At 35.2% G+C, this 25,693-nt stretch overlaps 2 protein-coding genes across 2 annotated transcripts; both read left to right on the forward strand.

Moving 5' to 3' along the window:
• Positions 1–7,089: 7,089 nt before the first annotated feature.
• Positions 7,090–10,959, forward strand: LOC112802324 (uncharacterized). The gene is made up of 2 exons (XM_072237639.1): positions 7,090–7,745; positions 7,853–10,959. The coding sequence occupies exon 2, from the start codon at positions 7,873–7,875 to the stop codon at positions 9,370–9,372; it is 1,500 nt and encodes a 499-aa protein (XP_072093740.1). The 5' UTR covers positions 7,090–7,745; positions 7,853–7,872; the 3' UTR covers positions 9,373–10,959.
• Positions 10,960–21,859: 10,900 nt separating this feature from the next.
• On the forward strand, positions 21,860–24,691 carry LOC112802321 (uncharacterized). The gene is made up of 3 exons (XM_025845483.3): positions 21,860–21,992; positions 22,081–24,161; positions 24,292–24,691. The coding sequence occupies exon 2, from the start codon at positions 22,120–22,122 to the stop codon at positions 23,617–23,619; it is 1,500 nt and encodes a 499-aa protein (XP_025701268.1). The 5' UTR covers positions 21,860–21,992; positions 22,081–22,119; the 3' UTR covers positions 23,620–24,161; positions 24,292–24,691.
• The last annotated feature ends 1,002 nt before the right edge of the window (positions 24,692–25,693 follow it).

Raw genomic sequence — 25,693 nt, forward strand, 5'->3', positions numbered from 1 at the left:
TTACATTTCCTTCAGCTAAGTCGCCGAGATATTTTCCATGCTTGAGAGGGATCATACTCCTAAATTTTTTTCCTTTTAAGTTGTTCATAATTTTCATCAGTACATCAAAAAGAGCAAAAAAAAAATGACTTGACAATAACCTAAAATCAGCACATCAAACCCATGCATGCAATGTGATAAATCAGAAACAAAAAACTACTTAGCTTTTTCAAAAATATCGGCAAATTTAGAAATTCAGAAACACAATATCTCCCAACTATGCTCTATGCTTCATTTGTTGTCATAAATAACAAAGCATGGAGTTTAATGAGAATACAAAACCTACAATTTAATAAGAATACATCTATGGTAAACACTGCTAAAAAAAATAGTAAAAACTTAAAAATTTAGTGAAAGATAATTAGAATTGGATATTTGTCCTAAACCTTTTAATAAAATCACTAAATGAAGCCAAGGAACCAAGAATTATTCATTCAAAGACAAAATTATATACTAATATTTGCACCTTATAGATATCTTTGCTAAGCTTCCTGACAGTTTTGGAAAGCAAAGTATTCTCCTTCACCAATCTCTCCTATATAAAATAATCAAAATTAAAAAAACCAAGCATGATTAGATTGAATTGAACTGGGTTTAGTGGTATGTCCTTTCATGATGTGGATGTCAATTAAAATAATAGTATTACAGACTTCAAAGATAGAAAAGGCAATAGTATAAAATGATTAATATTGCACCAACTACATAAATAAAATTTCAACACAATAGTATAAAATCAACAAAAAGAAAAAGCATCCTAATAAGCATGACACAGAGAGCAGCAAGATATTGGTATCTACATGTAAGAACAAAAAAATATACAAATATAAGAGGGAGAAACTTAGAAGATCCAATTTTATTATGTATTTATTTATTTATAATGAAAAATTACTTCCAATGTACTTCTGTTAGAAGTAACATTCATCGAATTCATCACCTATAATGTTACTCAACTTGTCTGTAAGACAGAATCCATAAATAATCAATAAGGTAACGATTTTATTGTGCAAGAACATGAAAAACAAAATGATATATTTTTAGTTTTTGTTTTTGAAATTTTAAATAGAAAGATGACAAAAACGGTCTCGGCTTTTTCCAAAATTTCCTACACAATGTTTTAAATTGGAAACAGAAAACAAATACCCTCAGTTAAATTTATAGAAAAACAAAAGAGAACTGGTAGTATGAATTGCTCAGATTTAATGCTTTTATTAAGTAATATTGCAATAATAAACTTTTCCATTTGAACATTTAAGTCAACCATTTTGATTAAACAGAAGAAAAATAGATGTACTAAAAAATATATATATGGTGCTTCAATTCATTGACTAAAGACTGATACCTGAAGACCATAAGCCAAAAGGAACTGCATTACATCTGGACCATTTTTTTAATAACGCTTGCAGTGCTAATTTTATTTGAGAAGCATTTTAAAGCCACTTCAAGTGTTGCATGATTAGGATAGCCATTTGCCGACTAGAAGGCCACAATTATGCATAAAATAAACAAAATTAAATAGATATTATGAAACCTCTAGCTTACTATCAGTTGAAGCTTCATTTCAGAAGTAACAATACATAATGTTAGGGAAGTAAATTTTCAAACAATCTAGTTGCTGATTACCTTAGTCATGTATTTCCACAGATACTATTTTCACTTTCCATTTTGGTTCACTAAAGGTCTAATCATGTTCAATAAAAACAGAACTATTAATGATTACCCAATATTCCAAACAACCACAACTATATAAAAATGTTTCAAATTGGGATAACATAAAGAGAAGCTAAAAAATTTGACACAAACCCATATTGGAATTACTCCACAACAACCGATTCAGCTCCTGGGAGAACTGCCTTGCTCCAGCAAATGCCTCTGGCTTCAGCACCAAAGAGAACCGCCTCATCTTCATTTTCTATACAAAAAAAAATTGTAACTGCAATATGATACAATTAAAAAAACATAATATCATCTAATTTCACATGGAGGAAATAAGAAGGCATAATCATCAAGTTAAATACTATGTTCACATTTAATGTTAGAGAACATAATTATTCATCAAGAAAAACAAAATAGTAGCATATGGATATTCTGAATTCGTATCTTAATAGAACTAATTAATTCCTTGCCCTTTATGAAACACACAGAGATCTGATGTTAAATCTTTTTAATATGGCTTGAAGAAAAAAAATCTTTGGTTTTATAAAGTGGAATGTTGCTAGAACTCTCTTTGAAGCTTAGGAACTTTTCACATCTTGGATCTCAACAATTACCAGTACTTATATATATATATATATATATATATATATATATATATATATATATATGCAATGATAATGATGCAAAACTACAGAGCCACAAAAGAATTTATGAAAGCCAGATGCAAAATTACATCAATTGATCCACCCTTAAAAACCAAAAAGGGAAAACATTATTCAACCTTATATAAATTTATTATACTATGTAGGAATCCAAAAAAGAAACAAAATAGAAGTTACTTTATATAAGAAACCAAATTTTATATGATAGAGTGAAATGGTGCTTTGTGGATACTGTGCTAAAGAAGATGGGCTTCGGTAGAACTTGGAGGGCATGGATAAGGGAGTGTATTAGATTTGCATCTATCTCGATTCTGGTAAATGGGTCACCATTGAAACCTTTTAAGATGGAGAGGGGACTCTGTCAAGGCGACCTATTATCACCATTTTTGTTTATTCTGGTGGTTGATGTGCTTAACAGAATGATTGGGGAGGCGGTTAGGAACGGTCGAATATCTCCACTCTTAGTTGGTAGAGATAATATAGAGTTATCACACTTACAATTCGCTGATGACACTATATTATTCTGTCTGCCGGAGGAGGAGACAGAGAGAAACTATCAGAGGCTGTTAAGGTGCTTTGAAATTATGTCTGGTTTGAGCATTAACTTTGAAAAATCCAACTTGATACCAGCGAACTGCAGCCAGAGGTGTGTAAGACGAATGTGTCAGCTACTGGATTGTCAGGAGGCGACCCTACCGGTGAGGTATCTTGGTATTAGTCTAGGAGCAAACCCGCAGTTGGTAAAAACTTGAAAGCCGGTTATAGATAAGGTGGAAGAGAAACTCAACTTGTGAAAATCAAATATTCTAAGTAAGGCTAGGAAGCTGGTACTCATTAAGTCGATAATCAATAGCCTGCCTATTTACTATTTGAGTTTGTACAAGATGTCAAATGCGGTTGCTCGAAGAATCATCTCTCTACAGAGGAGGTTCTTCTGGGGAAAGGAGGATGGACGACCTGGAATGGCTCTTGTGATGTGGGAGATGATCCAGACACCTAAGAAATTAGGATGATTGGGGGTGGGTGATGCGGTAATTCGTAATGCGGCTTTACTGTTTAAATGGTGATGGCGCTTCTCAAAGGAGGATTGTCCCCTATGGAAGAAGATTGTGTGCTCCTATAATAGCTTGAACCTAAATCATTTGCTGTCAACTTAGAAACTATCAGAAAGAGGAGACCCGTGGAGAGACGTATGCAGGTACACATAAAGGAGTAACATGTAAGGCAGAAGATGATTGATGGCTTTGCTATAGAAGTAGGGGATGATAGATCTACCAGATTTTGGGAGGATACATGGCTCTAAGTGGGGAAGTTGAAAGACTCCTTTTTGAGACTTTTATTGATTTAAAAAAAAAAAGAATCAGTAATTGGAGATTGTGGATTCTGGGATGGGATTGAGTGGGGTTGGCACTTCCAATGGAGGAGGAAACTACGTCAATGGGAGATAGACACCTTAGACCAGATGCTTCATGTCTTGCAATCTGTTAAATTGATAGCAGAAGTGCAAGATAGAGTGGTATGGAAATCTGACAACAAAAGCGTTTATTCGACTAACTCATTTTGTGTAGGTTTTGCAGGAAGAGACTCTGGATGAGGAGCTTCTGAGATTCAGATTCACAAAGAAAATTTGGAAAGGTTAGTTCCACCTCGAGTCGAGTTATTCACTTGGTTTGTTTTGGTAGGCCGGGTCAATACAAAGGATCGGCTAAAGAGGTACAAAATGATAATGTGTGCGTGTTGTGCAAGAAAGATGTTGAAAATATTCAACACTTATTTGTTCCTTGTGAGTACTCTTGGCAGGTGTGGTGTGTATACATCTCAGAATTTGGACAGGTGTCGATTGCCCCCGGTACTTTGAAAGAACACTTTGAGAGTTGGAGATCAATGCTGATGAGAAAAGAGAGGCGCAAGTTTTGGCTAGTTGGGTTCTTCTCAACTATATGAAACATTTGGTTGCGACAGAATAATGTCATATTTTAGAGCAAGACAACAGGAGTCGTAGAATGTGTGGGTCAAACATCTTCATGTGCTGTAGAGTGGTGTGATAAATAATTCTTGTTATTGATAGCTATACCGGAGATGACATTGAAATTATTTTTCTTTTATTGTTTTGTCTTTCTTTGCTCCACTTGAGTGTTGAGCTCTTTCGTTCAAAAAAAAAAAAACCAAATTTTAAACAAATAGATTCTGTCATGACAAAACATGATCTCGAGATTCTTATCATAAAACCTAAGTATCAACTTGTCAAGCATGTCAATATATATATATATATATATATATATATATATATATATATATATATATATATAGCCATCTCTGGTGGTCCTTTATGTTCAGTGGCTATGCTGGCTAAAAGCCAGAGACCAATCAAAACGTGACAGGTAAAAGATAGAATTGCAGCTGACTAAGGATTTGACATGGTTAAAGACACGGTAAATTTTCTAATAAAGCACGGTAAATTAGTTAGGAGGAGTTAATTACTAGCCGATGATTTTTTTCTTGGACAATGTTTGGACTGGGCAGCCCAATCCGAGCCGGACTTGGATCTATAACTTGTTCCCCACCTAAGTCCAGATTGGCAACTCTCTTCATCTTCAGCGTTCTTCATCTTCCTCCTCAAGGTTCCGTTACATTGCGGTCCTGCATGGAGTTCTGTGCTGCCGCCTGTCCTTGCACGAAGCTCTTCCACGACGCCGCCTGTCCCTGACTGTTGCTGTGCTGCTGCAAGATCGTATGAATTGGCACACGTTTCTCACCCGTTGTGGTCCTTCCATGGCCGGCCAGTGCTAGTTTCGGGGCATACCCGTTGTTTTAATATTATATATTTTCGGAATAAACTAATCTGTTAGAAGGTTTAAAATCCACACTGAACTCAAAAAATTAAAGTCCAGACAAACCCAACCTATTATCTTCTTCAATCTCTTCCTCCCAACTAAAGAGTGGATCATTGCCGAAGTGCCCGCATCCTCCTCCTCAAGTCTTAGCTGAAGACAGAACCATATCGTTTCATCCCTTCAGGGCACTGTTCAGCGCAGACTCTCAAACTATAACTATCAGCTCCTTTTCGTTTCTCAGGTCCAGAGATTAGAGTCTCAACCTCATTCAAAGTGAAGTTCGAAGACATAGAGTTTGTTGGTTTGTTAGAGAAGGATGAAGACTTTATGAAAAGACCCCTTGTTAACTTAAGTTAGATTAAATTTCTAGTACTCTATAACAGCTAAATTTGGTGCATTGCTTCTTTGGCTTGGGGTTGGACTTGCCCAAAAGAAAACAAAAAGGCTATCCAAGATGAAGGCGACGATGCAAATTGGTGACAATGGCCACGGGAGGAGGATTGGCTATGAAAGGTGATAAAGGGACAACTACAATTACCTTTTTAACCTTTGGTCATTAATAAATATTTAAAATTATTTCTGGTAAAAATATTTTAGTTACCTATCTTGGATTAATGATAATGATTAACTTTATAATTACAAATCTAACTATTTTTAAAATATGACAAGTGTCATTTTATTATTGGCAGGTCAATACCTAGCCATCCTTAGCCACCACTAACCAAGGTACCAGAGACTTCACATATATATATATATATATATATATATATATATATATATATATATATATATATATATATATATATATATATATTACTAAAAATAGAAATATTCATTCAATTGGAGCCAATATGTCACACATGGCTAAATTGGTTACTTGACCCGGGGCCTCCTCCATCCACACATAGTTTGGAGTGGTAATTGCCAATTGGGCTTGTAAATCTCATTAAATTAGTAAATAATTAGTTGATAAATTAATTCTTGATAAAGAAGATTAGAAATATAAATATTATATCAAATTAGGATATAACTCATCGAAACGAAAATTTTGACCCTAATTTTAAAAGAATTGGTCTAAGATTGAAACGAACAGGGCCGAACCGAATTTAAACCAGGCTCGTGAGCCCAACCGGGCCAATCTTTTAAAGAAATGCAGGGTCGGCAAGATGAAGCCAATGCTGAAAGGGTCTAAACTTCTGTTTTAAAATGCTACATTTCACTGTCAAAAGGAAAAAGATGAAAATGAAAGAATTATTTAATTAAAAGTTCCAATACATTTTGCAAATAAAATTTTCACCCAAGAAATTATGTGATATTTTTAAATAGTATAATTCAAAGAAAGGAGTGTACTTTTAACCCCTTTTTTGTTTCAAGAATAAGGTTATAACCTTTGTCATTGGAAATTGAAATTACAAAAAGATAGAAGAAAATGTAGGAAATGAAAATTATAAAATGGTGCCTCATGGAATAGAATTCATGATTATTTGCTGAAGAATGAAAAATTCTTCATCTAAATAAACATATATACTCGTCAGTGTTAAGATCGCAAATGCTGCCAAGTGCTAACACAATTTGGAATGCAATATCAAACCATCAAGTGACAAGTCAGAATAAGAAATTCAACAGGAGAAAACATTACGACAAAGGTCCAGATACCAATGGGATGAACCTAGTTACCAACAAACAGCAGCATATATGCATTGTTTTTCATTTTATAATTAATACTATGACAAGTAATTCATTTAATCCCGGATAATAAAGACAAAAAAGTAGTAGAGTTGAAGAAAAGTGCTCAGCAATTGAAAATGAGAATAAAGATAGAAATCATAGGATTAAAGAGGCAGAAGAAGCACAAATTAAAGCAACACAAACTCGAGAAAAATTATAAACTGATCCAGACACATAAGTGCACGTCAGGGAAACCAACTTTCGATTAAGAAGGGCCGTTCAAATTTCCAATAAAACATGAACAATATAAATTCAAAGTATCTGCCTACTACACTTACATACCTGCTAATATATACCAAACTAAGAATCTATTGTTCCTCAAACATAAAAAGAATTTGTACACAGACTACTGGATGTGAACTGGCGACGACCGTGCAAACTGGCTGCAGCGGCGAGATGTGCAGTCTGCAGAAGCGTTGTGCAGTGGCAAAAGAAGACAGACTACCAAACACGTGAGCAACCCTAGCAGAATATTTTTTTTTTTTATCACAAATTATGTGTAAGGGTGGAGAGGAAATTTGGAAAGTAAAGACTTGTAGTAGGGGTAAATGTAAAATTACAAACTTACGGAAACAGAAAATGAGAAAACAGAAAAAAGAGGGTTCAATTTGAAATATTACTTCTAAAATCCGTGGCCAAAATAAGAAATAAAACTTACTAATTCTATAGTTTTGGCAAATTAAACGAATCAAATAAGTAAGCTTCATAGTGCTCTCACTCTTTCAGGTGGAAGCACTGTTCAATTCAACGCATTCCCTTTTACGATACTCCACTTAGATTGCAAGAAAAGAATGTTGTCATTGTTCTCTTCCTCACAAATCAAATTTAGGTATGCTTTTCAATTCCCAAATTCTTTTCCCCACTCCCCTCTCCGTCTTTGCTTCCCTTCAACTTCATCCCTACACTCTCACTCTCACTCCCAATCACTTGATGAAGCTGTTGATGCCTTCACTCGCATGCTCTCTATGCGTCGCCCTCCATCCATCATCCAATTCACCAAGATTTTGGGATCTCTTGCCAAGACCAACCATTTCCCCACCGCCATTTCCCTTTTTCAGCAATTGCAAGCCAGGGGAATTGCTCCCAACTTATTTACTTTGAATATCTTAATCAATTGTTGCTGTGGCATGGGTCGTATGACGCTTGCTTTCTCTGTATTGGCCAAGATTTTCAGGATGGGTTTTCAACCAGATACAGTGACATTAAATACAGTCATTAAAGGTCTCTTTCTCTGTGGTAAGGTTGAAAAAGCACTGCACTTTCACCACACAATGCTGGCTCAGGGATTTCACTTCGACCAAGTCAGTTATGGGACGTTGATCAATGGGCTCTGTAGGACCGGACACACATCAGCTGCTATTCAAGTGTTGAGAAACATCCCACGACATGGAATTGTTCCTAATGTCATCATGTACAACGCAATTATTGATAGCTTCTGCAAGGTTACCTTTCTAAGTGAAGCTTTTCATTTATATTCTGAAATGCTTGCTAAGGGAATTTATCCTAATGTTATCACGTACAGCACTCTAATTTATGGATTGTGCCTTGGGGGTCAACTAAAAGAAGCCATTGATTTACTGAATCATATGATGCTGAAAAACATTACTCCCGATGCTTGTACCTATAGTACTTTGATTGATGGGCTATGTAAAGAAGGAAGGGTCAAAGATGCTAAGAGTGTGTTTGTTATCATGATGAAAAAAGGTGTGAAACCAGAAGTGTTTATTTATAATAGCTTAATGGATGGATATTGTTTGGTTAATGAGGTAAACAAGGCAAAATATGTATTCAACACAATGGCCCAAAGTAGTGTGTCGCCTAATATTTGTAGTTACAATATCATGATTAATGGTTTGTGCAAAAGTAAAATGGTCGATGATGCCTTGAATCTCTTTGAAGAGATGCATTGCAGGAACTTGGTTCCGGACATGGTTACTTACAATACTCTAATTGATGGCTTGGGAAAATCAAGGAGAATCCTTTGTGCTGTGGAGCTTCTTAAAAAGATGCATGATAGAGGTCAACCTGCTGATATAGTCACTTACAGTTCCTTGCTGGATGCTTTGTTCAATATCAAACAACATGACAAGGCACTTATATTATTCAAGGAAATGAAAGAGAGTGGCATTGATCCAGATATATGTACATACAACATACTTATAGATGGCCTGTGCAAAAGTGGAAGAATTAAAAAGGCAGAAGAGATATTTGAAGATCTTTCGATTAAAGGCTATCGTCCAAATGTGCAGACATACACCATTATGATCAATGGGCTTTGCAAAGAGGGTCTGTTTCACGAAGCATTGGCACTCATGACAAAAATGGAAGACAGTGGTTGCTTACCAGATGCTGTGACTTATGAAACAATCATTCGTGCTCTATTTGAAAACGGTGAAAATGATAAAGCTGAGAAACTTCTTCGTGAAATGATATCTAGAGGCCTATTGCAACGATAAAAGTAGATGAGATTCTTCTTGTTAGACATCACAAAATGTTGTTTGTATCTCTTTCTTAATTTGTGTTTTATTACCTTCTTCAGGATCATCTATCCATTACATATTAATGCCTTTAGATCTTGACATGATTGTTACTCTTTATTCTGCTTTATCCACCCTAAGCGTCTGCTTTGTCATTGCTTATTTTATAGCATTTTCAGTGACTAGATGGTTGTCATACGTTTCTTGTGGGCATCTATCATTATTTCCTTTTTCTTTTTTGTAATTATATAAATGCATTGATGTTAATTTTTCACTAAGCTGAAATGGTTCTGATTTCATCATTGAAAGGGAATCACGTGTTTATTGTGAAGCTTTCCTGCACTCTTATTGTCTTTCAATCTTTTCATTTCCCCCCATGCAGCACAAACTGGCTGATGTAGCTTTAGATGAAATCTCAAAATGTTATTTTGCAAACATCTTCTCATTTTTCTGTGTTCATGCAGTTATACCTGAGGCATAATGTACCAAAACAATTAACATGACAAAGAAGGTAACTGATTTTCTTGTTATATAGAGTAAATAAATTTTGCTATTAATTCAAGGTACAAATATCCGTGGGTAACAAAACCAAGCTTGATTGATTGGCAATTTGGCATATATAGAACAAAGGAAAGATAATATTAGGAACAAAACCAAGCTTGATTCGACTGCATTCTCTTCCTCTTCCTTTGATCCATTATATGCTGCTGTGGATCTCCCTCAGAGCCAGAGCCAGAGCCAGAATAGCCTCCGCTAATTGGAGAAGCCATAACTATATATCTATCTATCTATATATATATATTACTAACTATTTGATTTTGAATTTTGATGGTAAAATGGTTTGAAATGAAAAAGGAGAAAGCTGGGAATATTATGAATGAAGAATGAAGGGCTAGTTCATGAGAAAACGTAGAACCAGTAAAGGAAAACAACTGAGAAAGATTGAACCAAATGACTGCGGCGTCTTAGAGTTGAGTTGATTGTGAAGCCAGAGAGGAGGATCTCACAGATTACTGGAGACATTCTTGGTGATATCTCTCTCAAATTCAGACATACATAACTGCATGTATGTATATGAATATGATGATTATGATGAACAAGAATAGAACAAAGCTGAGGTTCTGTTAATCAATAATTAAGATGGTTGCTGATGATGGATTAGATGGTATGTATGTATCTATATTTTTGAGGCAGAGGTAGAACAATTGCTCTCCCCAAGCCCCAGCTAGGAAGGGTTGCACATCAGCCAGGGGGATAATCATGGACCACCCGCTTAGCAGTTTCGTCAACAAAGGGCTGCCATCCTGCCAAGTAGAAGGAGATAGTCAATAGCAGTCAAACGGACCTGTGGAACTGCGATTCAAACTTCAAAGTTTAAGGATTTTGATCAAACACCAGCATCTTGTGCAATCTCCAAGCACCCAATAGAGTAGCAAGAAACATTTGCACAGGTTAATGCTCACAAAAGTTGGAACACTTCATCATCAATTGCATGTTCCCATATAGTCATGTTAAGAAAAATAATAAACCTATAACTTTACAATAAAATGAGAAATTTTGGTGATATACTCAAGCTTTTAAGTTCGAATCTCATTATAGTTAAAATATTGTGTTAAGAAACAATTATATGATCAATCTGATTTTAATGAAGTTTATTCACTTCTTTTTGTCATACTGATCTTACAAAGACAAGTTGTATGCACATATTATGTTACAAGATTAATAATGGCTTATTAGATTTTATCATGGTAATTTTATATGATAGGAATTGTTCAGTGGGGAGTATTTTGACTTGTTAGCTGAGCTAAACTTGTTGGTTGATGGCTTGATAACTTTCATCTTTATGCTGGCTCTACCATAGATCAAATGATTCATTTGAAACGTTCTTGAAGTTATCATGAAAAACATTGTTCCATTTGTTTGTTTGTTTTCTTTTTTCAGGGAAAAAAATCGACATTAAAAATTTTGAAAAAAAGGCAGTTATTATTTGTTTTTTGAGGGGTTTTCTTTAATGTAGAAATAGAAAATAACTAGTTTTTCTAAAAAAAATGAAATATATAAAGAACTGAAAACAGAGGGTTCAATTTGAAATATTATTACTAAAATCTGTTCCCCATTCTGCTCTCCCTCTTTGCTTCCTTTCAACTTCAAGCCTACACTGTCACTCGCAGTCCCAATCACTTGATGAAGCTGTTGATTCCTTCACTCGCATGCTCTCTGCGTCGTACTCCATCCATAATCCAATTCACCAAGAGTAGAGTTTGAAGAAAAGTGCTCAGCAATTGAAAATGAGAATCAAGCTAGGATTAAAGTGGCAGAAGAATATTGTTCCTCAACCACAAAATGAACAATATAAAATTGATTCAGACACATAAGTGCATGTCAAGGAAACCAACTTGTGAATATCAAGGCAGTTCAAATTTCCAATCCAACATGAACAATATAAATTCAGTATCTGCCTACTACACTTACATACATGCAAATATGTACCAAACTAAGAATCTATTGTTCCTCATACACAAATCTGTTGTTAGCAGACGAACCTAATGAGACTTGCCTAAACAAGTGGAAATGTAGATTTTCCTCTTTCCGTAAGTTTGTAGTGACTAGTAAGCATGCAATGCTTTTCATGTGTTCAACCTTTATGATATATGCTTTACCTACTATGCAGATGCTGAAGATAGTAGTGAATCATTATGGACATGCATATGTGATACCAATGATTTCCCTAAAGTGGCAGTTGGTGGCTGTAGCTCTAGTTACTTTAATCCTGCAACTGCATCTAGGGTATCTTCCTTTTTCCTTTTTGCTTCCTTCTGCTAGTATGGCTTTGCATACCATAATTTGAAACCCTTTGCTTAATTTTAGTTATGTAGATTTAAATAATGATTTGAAACCCTTTATTTTCAACATATTTGATTTCATGGCGACTATAACTAAATGGTGATGATCAGTATATAAAATTATAAATTCATTTTGTGTTTGAGGAACAATAGATTCTTAGTCTTTATGTATTAGAAAGCATGTAAGTCTAGTAGGTAGATACTGAATATTACTAGCTTAGACTATACGAGATGTGGATATTACGTTGAACATATTGGATTGAAAATTTGAAATATGAGATATGCAGTTGAGCGGTGTTAAGGTAGTTCGAGGCAGGTGCTGTGCAGCTGTTTGTGTAAGATCAAGCTTTGCACTTTTAGTTTTGTTCCATTTATATCTTTGTACCCTTTATTGCTGAGATTGTTAATTCATCCATCAGTGGCATTTATTTTTGTACTTAAAGATTGATTAATAAATATGATGATAGTTGCTGAATGACAATTTTAAGTGCATTTAGGTGAGGGAATGATGAGGAGTTTATGTGAATCCATTGGTGGATATCAAAGATTGAAAGTGTTAAACATCACATGCTGATGCTGATGCTGCTGCTGCTGCTGGAATTGACATATAATTCATAGTCGATGGCATTGCCTTAATTTGTTGTTGTTGCTGGAATTCATATAATCCATTTAGCTTTTTCATTTATCTCGACGGCTTATTAGGCGAAATGCTCTTTTGTGAAAAAATTATAGTTAAAGAATTATGTATGATTTGGTACGGTTTAATTATATATATATATCTTAATAACATTTAAATGTTACATATTAAAAAATATTACATATGATATTTTCAATCAGAAAATGAATGAAGTTAAAAAATATGGTTCGAAATAATCTACATTTCGCATAATAGGGGAAAAAGAGAAAATAAGAATGAACTGATTTAAGAAAAATAAATTATTGGATAAATTAATGATAAATGATTCAGTAATTTGACTATGAAAAAATAAAGAAATAGTAAGAATATTAAATAGTGTCTTCACTAGCCTAACCAATTCGTATGCTATGCTTCTATCTTGTTCTTACGTTTAAAATAAGGTATGTAACAAGTTGATTGAGCCATTAACTTAGTAAGATCACGAATACTATTTTCTGTTTGATTTTTTTTTTAATGGTGAAACACAAGGGTTTTTTTTAATAAATAAAAAGAAATCATATTAACTCTTAAATATTTTTTCAATTTTTTGCTGTTTTAAATATTCACTAACAATTTCATAGGCAAACTATACTATAGGTATAGACTGTGATATAAAATCTTATAGTGCACACGCTGCAAGCGCAATGGTGGTAGACGTTACTATTGCATAGTTGATCAACATGGGAATGCTTGGAATTAAGAATGTTCGAAAAATTAGGTATCGGTACATTTCATTGTACGCCATAAGGAATATTCAATATAATGTATTGTGCCTAAAAAATGATGATCATGTGCAGGTTATATTCGATTGCCATGGAAAGATTATGATTGAACAAGTGATGAAACTTTACATTAAGTTAGTGGACATTGGCAATAGTTCTTCTTCTTCACCTGCAGTCCCAACTTCCAACAGATTGTGTAGTAGGACCTAGTTAGGTGGAAAGAACCGAATCCCATACAAGAATTCAGTCTTCTCTGCAAATGTTGAATCTGATGTTGATTTAGTTTCTGAAGAGTTCAAATAAGACGAGGAGTGAGTCCAATCTGATTTTGAGAGTAATAGCGATGACGATATAGAGTTTGTCCCAGAAACTCAACATATATTGTCACCACCGTTATCACTTCCTAGCAGAGCCCAAGTTCCAAGCTATTATTTGTCAGTAGACCAAGATGCTATGTAAGTGAAGCCGATGCATTTCGGTTAGAGGGAGCTTACGACTATAAAACAGATGGAAGCGTGGAGTTGAGGGTTGGCCATAGATTCTACAGTAAAGAGTCTGTTCGCCATCAAGAACTACAACATTTGTTGGAGTGTAGAGTATCAGGAGGTTGAATATGATTATTTGAAGTATCATTGTCGGTGCAAATATTATGTTGTAGGTTGTCGGTGGAGCATTCAGATTGGATATTGACAAAATCTCGGTTATTGGGATGTTCATAAATACGAGACTATGCATACGTGCTTGGCGCCAACAATGTCTCAAGATCATTCAAATTTCGACAGCAACCTTATCTGCAGAGTTATCTTTTCCATGATAGAAAGTAAATTTTTTAAATTTTTCGTCTATTTTTGAAAAAATGGTTACATGTTGATCATGTTATGGTTGTAAGATTTCTAAAAATGGTTGATACATTAATCAGTTTAGGTTATCCTTCCGTTCCAATTAGAGTACTACATGGGTCAAGTGGTAGTGAAATAGAGCTATATATTTAAGTAGTCGTACCGGAAGGTTTGGATGGCAAAGCAAAAAGCAATTGCTCAAACCAATGGGGATTAGGAAGAGTTGTACAACCAACTTCCAAGGTTGCTAAATGCAATTAAGCAATGTTTGCCTCGTCTAGTTCATGATATCAAGCTTGTGCCACATTATGAAGGTGTGCTTCGAAACTTTGGTTCTATGCAGTTTGATAAGGTATTTTGGACATTTTCTCCCTACGTTGAAGCCTTCAAGTATTTTAAACCTCTAGTATCTATTGATGGCACACTTTTGTATGGGCGATACGAAAGGGTTGTTAATGGCCATTGCACAAGACGTCAACTCAAACATTCTTTCCATTGCTTTTACATTGGTTAAGTAAGAGTCAACAGAGTCTTGGTCATTCTTTATAAGGAATTTGCGACAGCATGTGACTCCCTAAGAAAATAGTCTTGCCATATCTGATAAAGCTAAAGGCATACATGCCGCAATGGAAGAAGAGGGTAGTGGATGGCATCCTCTAGGGGAATATCATGCTTATTGTATCTGTCATATGGATGCTAATTTCATAAATCAGTTCAAGTGTAAAGAAGGAAAACGAGCCTTGATCAATGCATCATATTCCCTAAATGAGGAGCAATACTTGGCAAGTTGGCATACATGAGAGCGCTAAGAGATCTCGAATTGGAATTTGCGAACGTGGACAAATACGATTTGCAAAGAGGTCTGGCTGGAAACACTGTGATTCTGGCTAAAGATTTGGCCACATGATTACCAACTTATCTAAGTGCATCATCAATATTGTGCTAAGGGGGACGCATAACCTTCCCGTCGTAACCATTGTTCAGTCCACGTATATGCGGCTGCAAAACTTGTTTATTAGGAATGGCCGACAAACATTTGCTAAACTTAGTCGGAGTAACATGTTTTCATAGTACTTAACAAAAAATATTCAAAAAAACATGGATGTTATTTCCAAGATGGCCGTGCACAAATGCAATCTTTTTTCTTCCGTTTTGTTGTCGAGGAAATGGAGTTGGTTGATTGATTTTACCCATGCACATTTAAGGTTTATTTGGACATTAATAGTTGCGACTGCTGGCTCTTTCAAGCTATCTATTATCCATGCGATCATGTTCTAGTGACATGTGCTTTTGCAAGACTCGATTAGACCAGGTTTGTTCATCTAGCGTATCGCATGGAGAGCGTATTCAAGGTATATGAGATGAAGTTTCCACCTATCCCTAATGAGCAAGCTAATGTCCGTGGGGCCTCTTGAGGAGCATCATCCAACAACACATGTAATAGGTGAGTGTTGCGTTGTGACAAGAAACGACTACAACACATCTGGGATCACCATGTAAAATAGTCTTGCGAAGGTCGTAGGTTCATCGTGGGTAACACTATCGTCTGTCGCAGAGGCTCAAAACGGTCTCTTCATGAAAAGTATCACAATGCAAGCTCCATCAACCACCATTCATCCTTTAGTCTGAGGGTCAAGGTAAGTAGCCCGTCAATGTTTACCAGCAGCTCCGGTATATGTTGTGTACCCCTGAACTGTTGAATAACTCAATCTAGGTGATGGAACTTGACAAAATGAAAACAGATCAAAAACACAACTATAGTATGCGTCAGCTTCTCTTTGTTGCTATGCACCCACTGAGGAATGATATCGTACAACGGCTATATGTTATAAGGCGTCCACCAGAACTACAAAGAACATACACACATATTTAGGTCAAAATAGTGATGAGCATAAATAAACATAATTTACTAAATACTTTATATGTAAACTTAAGTATCCTATCATAAGGGACCAAGTCCAATTGCTGCCTCCATTGCAATAGCCTCTGACTCATGTCATCTCTATGCTGTTGTGGTGGCCCAACCAACTTGCAGATGCAAAACAAAATAATATGTTCAGTAACAAAATAAAAAATAGCAACTACAAGAAAAAGCATTGTATACCTAAAGACCTCGCAGATAATGAAAAATCCACCATATCCCTACCTTGAGGGCACCAATCCAGAAATCTGTGGTAATTCCAAGAAAGCATAGGTGGGTTGCACCAAGCCAAGTTACTCATTGATAGCCATGCATAAACAGTAGTAGGTCCAGGCGAGCATAATAGAACCCCACGAGTACTGCTTGCATCTCTCAAAATCAACAATCAATGAGATCCATCTAGCATGTACGATGCTGCTAGATTTATCTGTCATTAGTAGCCCACCGATCAATCTAAATATGTAACAACGTGCATAGTGCCAGAGTACATCTGGTGCAGTGTCGGCAGGTAGCTGTATCAAATGAGCCTTCAACTATGTCATCTTAATGGTGAAAGACTCGGCGTACTGCACACCCTCCACGGCTCTCGACGCAGTGACTACACTCTAAGTGCCTCCTCAACCATCTCCCATGTGTCATGACTATAATAAGTCTGAAAATCTCGACTGCAACCACCTACTAACTCCCCATGTGTCTGCGAGCCAAGGTAATAACCAACATCATGATAGGTGATAGTACACTCACTCCATGGCATGTGGAACGAATGGGTCTCCAAATGCCATCTCTCAACAAAGGCCGACAAGAGTGAGTTGTCGAAGTGAAAATCTCTAACTTGAGCCGCATGGGCGAAACTAGCGTCCTCTAAATAGCGCAACAACACATCAGGCGGTCTTTCCACTCCTTAGTCCCTATTCCTCCGTGGAAATAGGACTCGTCGACTCTATGTAATTCGACATTAAGTTCAATTTAAACGACCACTCATCTCAATCATAATAAACTACAATAGTTATCCTAAATTCAAAGATTTCTACATTATATTTTAACCAATGTTACTAATAATACCTATTATATAAAGCATCTCTAAAACACTATCAATTATAAATCAACATTTATCTCATTCATAATAATTTACAATATGTGTAGTCTAAATCCAAAGATTTCTATGTTAAGTTTAAAAGTCTCCCTAATTTATATATTATAAATGTCTATTCCCTAATATATTAAACTAATCCTAAACTTATAACTACTAATTAACCAACTAATAACTATATTATAGTAAACAAAAAAATTAATTTAAATTCTAACTTGATCATCATTGTGGTTCGTGATATGTCTACCTTCATTCAAATGGTTGATGTCGTTACTCCGAATCATTGCAACAAAAGCTCTTTTACTTCTTTCTTTTTTTTTTCTCCTTCTTTCTCTCTCAATTTTCTCTCAAATTCTCCAAAACTCAAAACTAAACAAATGGTTGCAATGTAACCCGCAAGGACTACTTGCGTTGTTATATAGTAGTCCCAACGATTTTGTAGGCAGCACATGCGCTATAGTGGAGGAGTCGCTTTACCTCTATTCCGTTGGTATGGGTTGTGCAATAGCGTTCTTTTTCTATTGCGTATTCCTTAATTGCGAAATAGTCTCTGCCAGTAAAATTACCATATAATACTTAAAACGGTAAAAAATTGAAAAAAAATGTTTAAAAGAGTTAATATAATTTATTTATTTATATATAAAAAAACTTGAAACACAATTACTAATACTATTTCTTTTTGGTTTTTTGAGGGTGAAACTCAGTTATTAATATGTTTAAGGGTGGAGAGAGAATTTTGGAAAGTAAAGACTTATAGAAGTAAATGTAAAATTACAAACTTATGAAAACTGAAAACAGAGGGTTCGATTTGAAATATTACTACTAAAATCTGTGGCCGAAAATAGATAATAAAACTTAAGATAAAACACACAATTAACCCAAACCCAACTCAATATTACACAATTCACCCAAATAAAAAAAACGTTACATGAATCTCCCCAATTACCTCTTTATGTAAATCGAATGAGTCAGACTAGATTTAGTTACTCTATGTAAATCGAAACAAAGTAGTTCGATTTATATATACATATTATCCTAGTAAATCTAATCACCCTATTTCGATTTAGCCTGTCTTAGTAAATCTAATCGATCTGTTTTGATTTAGCTCTGATATTATCGTTATATAATTCAAATAGTATTCATTAGATTTATAGAGACAAAACTAAATATAATCAACTTAGTAAATTATTATAAATTTTTTTATATAATAATGTTAATGTTAAATAGTTAATATTTTAATATTATTAAAAAATAGATATAAAAATGAGCATATAGAAATAAATTTAAAAAAATATATAAAAAGTTTAAGTGTACAATATTAAATTAAAAAGAAAAAAAATATTAAAATCAAAATTCAATCCAAAACACACGCTAAGTATTCTGTTACAGTTGACAAGGATTTTTAACGTGCACTAATTGAACACATAACAAAATTTTGGTTTCTTTTATTTAACAAATGATGCCCCAAACATATTTTAATTAGCATCTCATCAATTTGTTGTTGTGGTGGCTTTACTTGATTATTTTACCCTCTCATTTGTTTTTCTCAAAAAAATATTATTTTTATGTTTTTCAATTAGTTTCTTTTTCATCATGTACAATATCTGTCATATTTTTAAAAAATTTGTCAGTTACAATTAGCATGAATTCAAACAGAACAACAATAATTTTAGTCTCTTAAAATTTTAAAGAATTATTGATATATAAGATATGTGTTTGATCAAATAAAAAATTTTATTTGGTTAAATAGTTTTATATGTAAATATTTTTAAATATATGATGGATTTAAGTTTTAATTATTTTTTTATTAATATTTGTACTTAATCAATTTAATATTGTACACTTAAATTTTTATATTTTTTCAAATTAATTTCTATATGCTTATTTTTATATTTACTTTTTAATAATATTAAAATATTAACTATTTAACAGTAACATTGTTATATAAAAAATTTATAATAATTTTTTAGGTTGATTAGATTTAGTCCTATCTTTATAAATCTAATTAGTACTATTCAAATTATATAAAAATAATATCATGACTAAATTGAAACAGGCTAATTAGATTTATTAGGACGTACTAAATCGAAATAGGATAATTAGATTTACTAGAATGAGAGAATGATAAATGACATCTACGTAAGGAGAAGTATGGCCGGATCCATCTGTTTGTTTTCATCAGGTATACTATAAAAGGAGGGGCATTAAAGGCTATCAAAGAGATGAATGAAATGCGATTAAGGAGCAAAGAAATCTTTGTGGGTGAGGCTAAGTCCAGGAGGAGGATTGATGTCCAGAAACAAACCATTATCATGATGAAGATGTCACGCAGTCTCTTGATGGAAAACAAGAAAAGATTAAAGAAAAGGATATTGAGGTGAACGAGAAAGAGAGAGTTGTCTTGAAACACGATAAAGGTGAAGAACTAGAAATTCAGAGGGAACCGTTGGAGTTGGGATGGGATGCGGTGGTAATGATGCCACAGAGGCTACGGGAGGCAGAGCATGACAAGGATAGAAAGGTATTTGTTATTGAGGATTTGGATGAGTGGCACGAGGGTTTTTTGAAAACGCAAACGGATAATCCTTTGGTGTATCTGGCAATTATGGTGAGTGTGAAATCTATGAGGTCTCAAACAATCAGTAATGAAGCAATCTCTGAAAGAACAGAGACTTGGAAATACGAGGATAAACGGAAAGAAGGGGTTGATCTAGTGTTGAACAAAAGTTCAGTTGGGACTGGGTTGAAGTATATAAGGCCCAATATGTTAGTGGAGTGTGTGGTGCGACGGAGAGTACGTCATTGTGCGTTTTAAAAGGGCCTCCTTGTTGGCTGCTGCGGGTGACGGTGAAGAGAGGAGTGTGGCTGGTCATGGAGTTCGCGAAGGGGTTGATGCCACGGGGAACAACACCGACGAGGCAGATCTGGGAGCAATGCAGAAGTCAGCTGCTAGTGGCGGAGGTGATAATGTCCGCACTGAACTTGATGGCGTGAAGAGCAGGGAGGAGCGTGAAACCCCTTATGCACCCGACGAGCAGAATCAAGTTGGAAAAGAGATTGGTGAAAGTGCGGAGAATTGTTCGAACAGCACAGCGGAGAAAAATATTCCGCCAAGTGTAGTCAATAAAATCCATGCTAGTTTGGACGAGAGTGGTAAGCAGCATGTTGGCATATGTCTGATGAGGAGTGATGCAGTGCAAGATTCAGATTTAGAGGATGAGAATACAGTAGTGCAGGAAACTGGGTTGGATGATGAAGGGGCTATAAGGAACTTGGAAGATTCGGAGGACTCAGAGCAGGATGCAGACGGTGAAACTAATCAAGATGAACACGAAGAAAGTTGGGATAAAGATATGGCTGAAAATAGGGCTGCTTGGGATCTGGATGTCGAATTGGGAGCTGTTTTATATGATGAGGATGAGGATATTATGGCTATTCTCCAAGCTCAGAATGAAGTATTGGCACAAAAAGGAAGGCAAGCAAAATAGAAAGAGAAAGTAAGAAGGTGCCACCCCAAAAATCGAAATAACGTGTGTAATAGAGTTTTTAAATGATTTTAGTTTGTGGAATATGAGGGGTTTAGGGGGTGTTGAAAAGTGAAAATAGTAAAAATTTAAGCGTAAAATAATGTGAACATGTTAGGATTGATAGAGACAAAGAAAGAGGTAATTTTTAAGTTTAATGTAGTGCAATTTTGGGGTAATAATACAGTGAGTTTGGAATTTGTGGGATTGGAAGGTGCTTCTGGAGATTTATTAATAATGTGGGATGTTATGATGTTTAGGTTGAGAAATTATTACAAAGGAGAGAGATGGTTGTATATAGAAGGGAAATTGACAAACAATAATTTTTATTTGTGCTGGTTGCATGGTGTATGGTGCGCATACAAGGATAGAGAAGCTTACTGTGTAGGCAGAATTGAGTTTTTTATCGTAAATATGTCAGGTACCTCTTTGCTACATGGGTGTCTTCAATGAGGTTGTGCAGTTGGAAGAAAGAAAAGAAAGGCGCTAGTGTGTTAACAGTATTATCGAATTGGTGGATATAAAGCTGAATGACCGTAAGTTTATGTGGTTTATGGGGTCAATCGTGCAGTCAAATTAATAAAATATTGGTGGGTTTAGTTTCATTGTTATCTTTTGAAACACTTAATTGAAAAGAAATGACAATTTTCAGGAATAAAAAAAAACTAGAACATCTTACATATATGTATAAATTGAACTAGGTGTTTTAATTTATATAGAGCAGCTCTGACTCATTCGAAACATAGAACCGTGATTAAAAAAATTTATGTAACATTTTTTTATTTGAGTGAATTGTGTATCATTGAGATAAAACTTACTAATTCTTTAGTTTTGGTAAATTAAACAAATCAAATAAGCTTGATATCGCTCTCACTCTCTCAAGTGGAAGCACTGTTCAATTCAACGCATTCCCTTTTACGATACTCCACTTGGTTGCAAGAAAAGAATGTTGTCATTGTTCTCTTCCTCACAAATCAAATTAAGGTATGCTTTTCAATTCCCAAATTCTGTTCCCCACTCCGCTCTCCGTCTTTTCTTCCCTTCAATTTCATCCCTACACTCTCCCTCTCAGTCCCAATCACGTGATGAAGCTGTTGATTCCTTCACTCGCATGCTCTCTATGCGTCACCCTCCGTCCATCATCCAATTCACCAAGATTTTGGGATCTCTTGCCAAGACCAACCATTTCCCCACAGCCATTTCCCTTTTTCAGCAATTGCAAGCTAGGGGAATCGCTCCCAACTTATTTACTTTGAACATCTTAATCAATTGTTGTTGCGGCATGAGTCGTATGACGCTTGCTTTCTCTGCTTTCGCCAAGATTTTCAGGATGGGTTTTCAGCCTGATGCCGTAACCTTGACAACAATCCTGAAAGGCCTCTGTCTCTGTGGTAATGTTGAAAAAGCACTGCACTTTCATGCCACAGTGCTGGCTTATGGATTTCACTTCGACCAAGTCACTTATGGGACATTGATCAATGGGCTCTGTAAGACCGGATACACATCAGCTGCTATTCAAGTGTTGAGAAAGATCCCACGGCATGGAATTGTTCCTAATGTCGTCATGTACAGCGCAATTATTGATAGCCTCTGCAAGGTTGCGCTTGTAAGTGATGCTTTTCATTTATATTCTGAAATGCTTGCTAAGGGAATTTCTCCCAATGTTATCACTTACAACACTCTAATTTATGGATTGTGCCTTGCGGGTCAACTCAAGGAAGCCGTTCTTTTGCTAAATGATATGATTCTCATAAACATTAATCCAGATGTTTATACCTATAGTACTTTGATTGATGGACTATGCAAGGAAGGAAAGATCAAAGATGCTAAGAATGTGTTGGGCTTGATGACAAAACATGGTGTGAAACCAAATGTGGTCACTTATAACAGCTTAATGGATGGGCATTGTCTGGTTAATGAGATAAATAAGGCAAAATTTGTATTCAACACTATGGCTCAAAGCAGAGTGTCACTTAATGTTCGAAGTTACAGTATCATGATTAATGGCTTGTGCAAAAGTAAAATGGTCGATGAAGCCTTGAATCTCTTTGAAGAAATGCGTCGTAAGTACTTGGTTCCAAACACGGTAACTTACAACACTCTTATTGATGGCTTGAGCAAATCAAAGAGAATCTCTTGTGCTTTGGAGCTTCTTGTCGAGATGCATGAAAGAGGTCAACCCATTAATGTAGTCACTTACAATTCCTTGTTGGATGGGATGTTCAATATCAAACAAGTTGACAAGGCATTTATGTTATTCGAGCAAATGAAAGAGAGTGGTATTGATCCAGATATATATACATACAGCATACTTATAGATGGCCTGTGCAAAAGTGGAAGACTTCAAAATGCAAAAGAGATTTTTCAAGATCTTTTCATTAAAGGCTATCGTCCAAATGTGCGGACATACACCATTATGATCAATGGGCTTTGCAAAGAGGGTCTGCTTCACGAAGCATTGGCACTCATGACAAAAATGGAAGACAATGGTTGCTTACCAGATGCTGTGACTTATGAAACAATCATTCGTGCTCTATTTGAAAACGGTGAAAATGATAAAGCAGAGAAATTTCTTCGTGAAATGATATCTAGAGGCCTGTTGCAAGGATAAAATCAGATGAGATTCTTCTTGTTAGACATCACAAATGTTGTTTGTATCTCTTTCTTTTTAACTTTTGTTTTGTTACCTTCTTCAGGATCATATATCCATTACATATTAATGCTTTTGGATCTTGACATGATTGTTACTCTTTATTCTGCTTTATCCACCCTAAGCGTTTTCTTTGTCATTTCTTATTTTATGCCATTTTCAGTGACTAGATGGTTGTCATACGTTTCTTGTTAGCATCTATCATTATTTCCTTTTTTCTTCTTTGTAATTATATAAATGCATTGATGTTAATTTAGCACTAAGCTGAAATGGCTCTGATTTCATCATTGAAAGGGAATCACGTGTTAGTTGCGAAGCTTCCCTTCACTCTTATTGTCTTTCAATCTTTTCATTTCCCCCCATTCAGCACAAACTGGCTGATGTAGCTTTAGATGAAATCTCAAAATGTTATTTTGCAAACATCTTCTCATTTTTCTGTGTTCATGCAGTTATACCTGAGGGCTGAGGCATAATGTACCAAAGCAATTAACATGACAAAGAAGGTAACTGATTTTCTTGTTATATAGAGTAAATAAATTTTGCTTTTAATTCAAGGTACTAATATCCATGGGTAACAAAACCAAGCTTGATTGAACTACTATTGATTGGCAATTTGGCATATATGGAACAAAGGAAAGAAGAGGCAGAACAATTTCTCTCCCCAAGCCCCAGCTAGGAAGGGTTGCACATCAGCCAGGGGGATAATCATGGACCACCCGCATAGCAGTTTCGTCGACAAAAGGCAGCCATCCTGCCAAGTAGAAGGAGATAGTCAATAGCAGTCAAACGGACCTGTCTTAAAGCATGTATATAAAGGAACTGCGATTCAAACTTCAAAGTCAAAGGATTTTGATCAAACACCAGCCTCTTGTGCAATCTCCAAGCACCCCAAAGAGTAGCAAGAAACATTTGCACAGGTTAATGCTCACAAAATTTGGAACACTTCATCATGAATTGCATGTTCCCATATAATCATGTTAAGAAAAATGATAAACCTATAAACTTTACAATAAAATGAGAAATTTTGGTGGTATACTCGAGCTTTTAAGTTCGAATCTCATTACAGTTAAATATTGTGTTAAAAAACAATTATGTGATCAATCTGATTTTAATTAAGTTTATTCACTTCTTTTTGTCATACTGATCTTACAAAGATAAGTTGTATGCGCATATTATGTTACAAGATGAATAATGACATTAGCCTAAATTTGCTTTAAATCCCGCAATTCACAGTCCCTGGTGATTTCGGATTAAACCCCCACATCCTGCATTGTTGGAGTTTCCTATATAGCAGCTCCATCAATATTTATTTTTAACCATCCTTTATTCCTTCTCTTGGGCTCATAACCACCAACAGGTTACTAGGAATTGAGTTTTCCAATTTTCCTGTTTGGTGGTTCCAAGTTCCGCGGTAAGGTTCCATCTGATCCGAGCATTAAAGGGAGCTCTGAAAAAAGATTGCAAAAACATATATGGCAGCCATATAAAACATTTAATTCTCTGTGGTCCCTTCCATTTCCAAATTATATTCCACACTTGGTCAATTTCATCTCCCACACTAATTTTCTTCAGCGTTTCTTCATCAAGAAATTGTAATTCCAATCCCCTTTAATAATAGCTTCATATTAATAATATCTTCTTCAATTTGAGCATTAATACTTTGCATCAGAGGGGACTGTCCCTTTAGCCACTTATCCCTCCAGAGAAAAATTGATCCTCCATCTCCCACTGACAAGGAGCTATAATTATAGAACACATCTTTGAGTTTTACAAGTTCTTTCTTTCCACAATGGAGATTGGTTTCTTTATTGATTCAGAGCAAACAGGATTTTTTAAAAACATCAGAAAGCGGACTAAGCAAAGGACCCATTCCCCCATTAACTTGGTCCAACTGACCAGTTCGATCCAATTTTTAGAATATCTTTTTTAGCAGAAATATGTTTTCAAATAGAGAAACATGAATTTGTTTTGAATTTGGATATCTACTTCTAACATATATATAATTGAGATATGAGAGAGATTTGGTATATAATTT

This window comes from Arachis hypogaea, chromosome 5 (genome assembly GCF_003086295.3).
Source record: "Arachis hypogaea cultivar Tifrunner chromosome 5, arahy.Tifrunner.gnm2.J5K5, whole genome shotgun sequence".
Classification (NCBI taxonomy): domain Eukaryota; kingdom Viridiplantae; phylum Streptophyta; class Magnoliopsida; order Fabales; family Fabaceae; genus Arachis; species Arachis hypogaea.

Coding starts and splice junctions, on each gene's coding strand:
- LOC112802324 (XM_072237639.1), top strand. CDS start 7,873: ATGCTCTCTATGCGTCGCCCTCCATCCATCATCCAATTCACCAAGATT.
- LOC112802321 (XM_025845483.3), top strand. CDS start 22,120: ATGCTCTCTATGCGTCACCCTCCGTCCATCATCCAATTCACCAAGATT.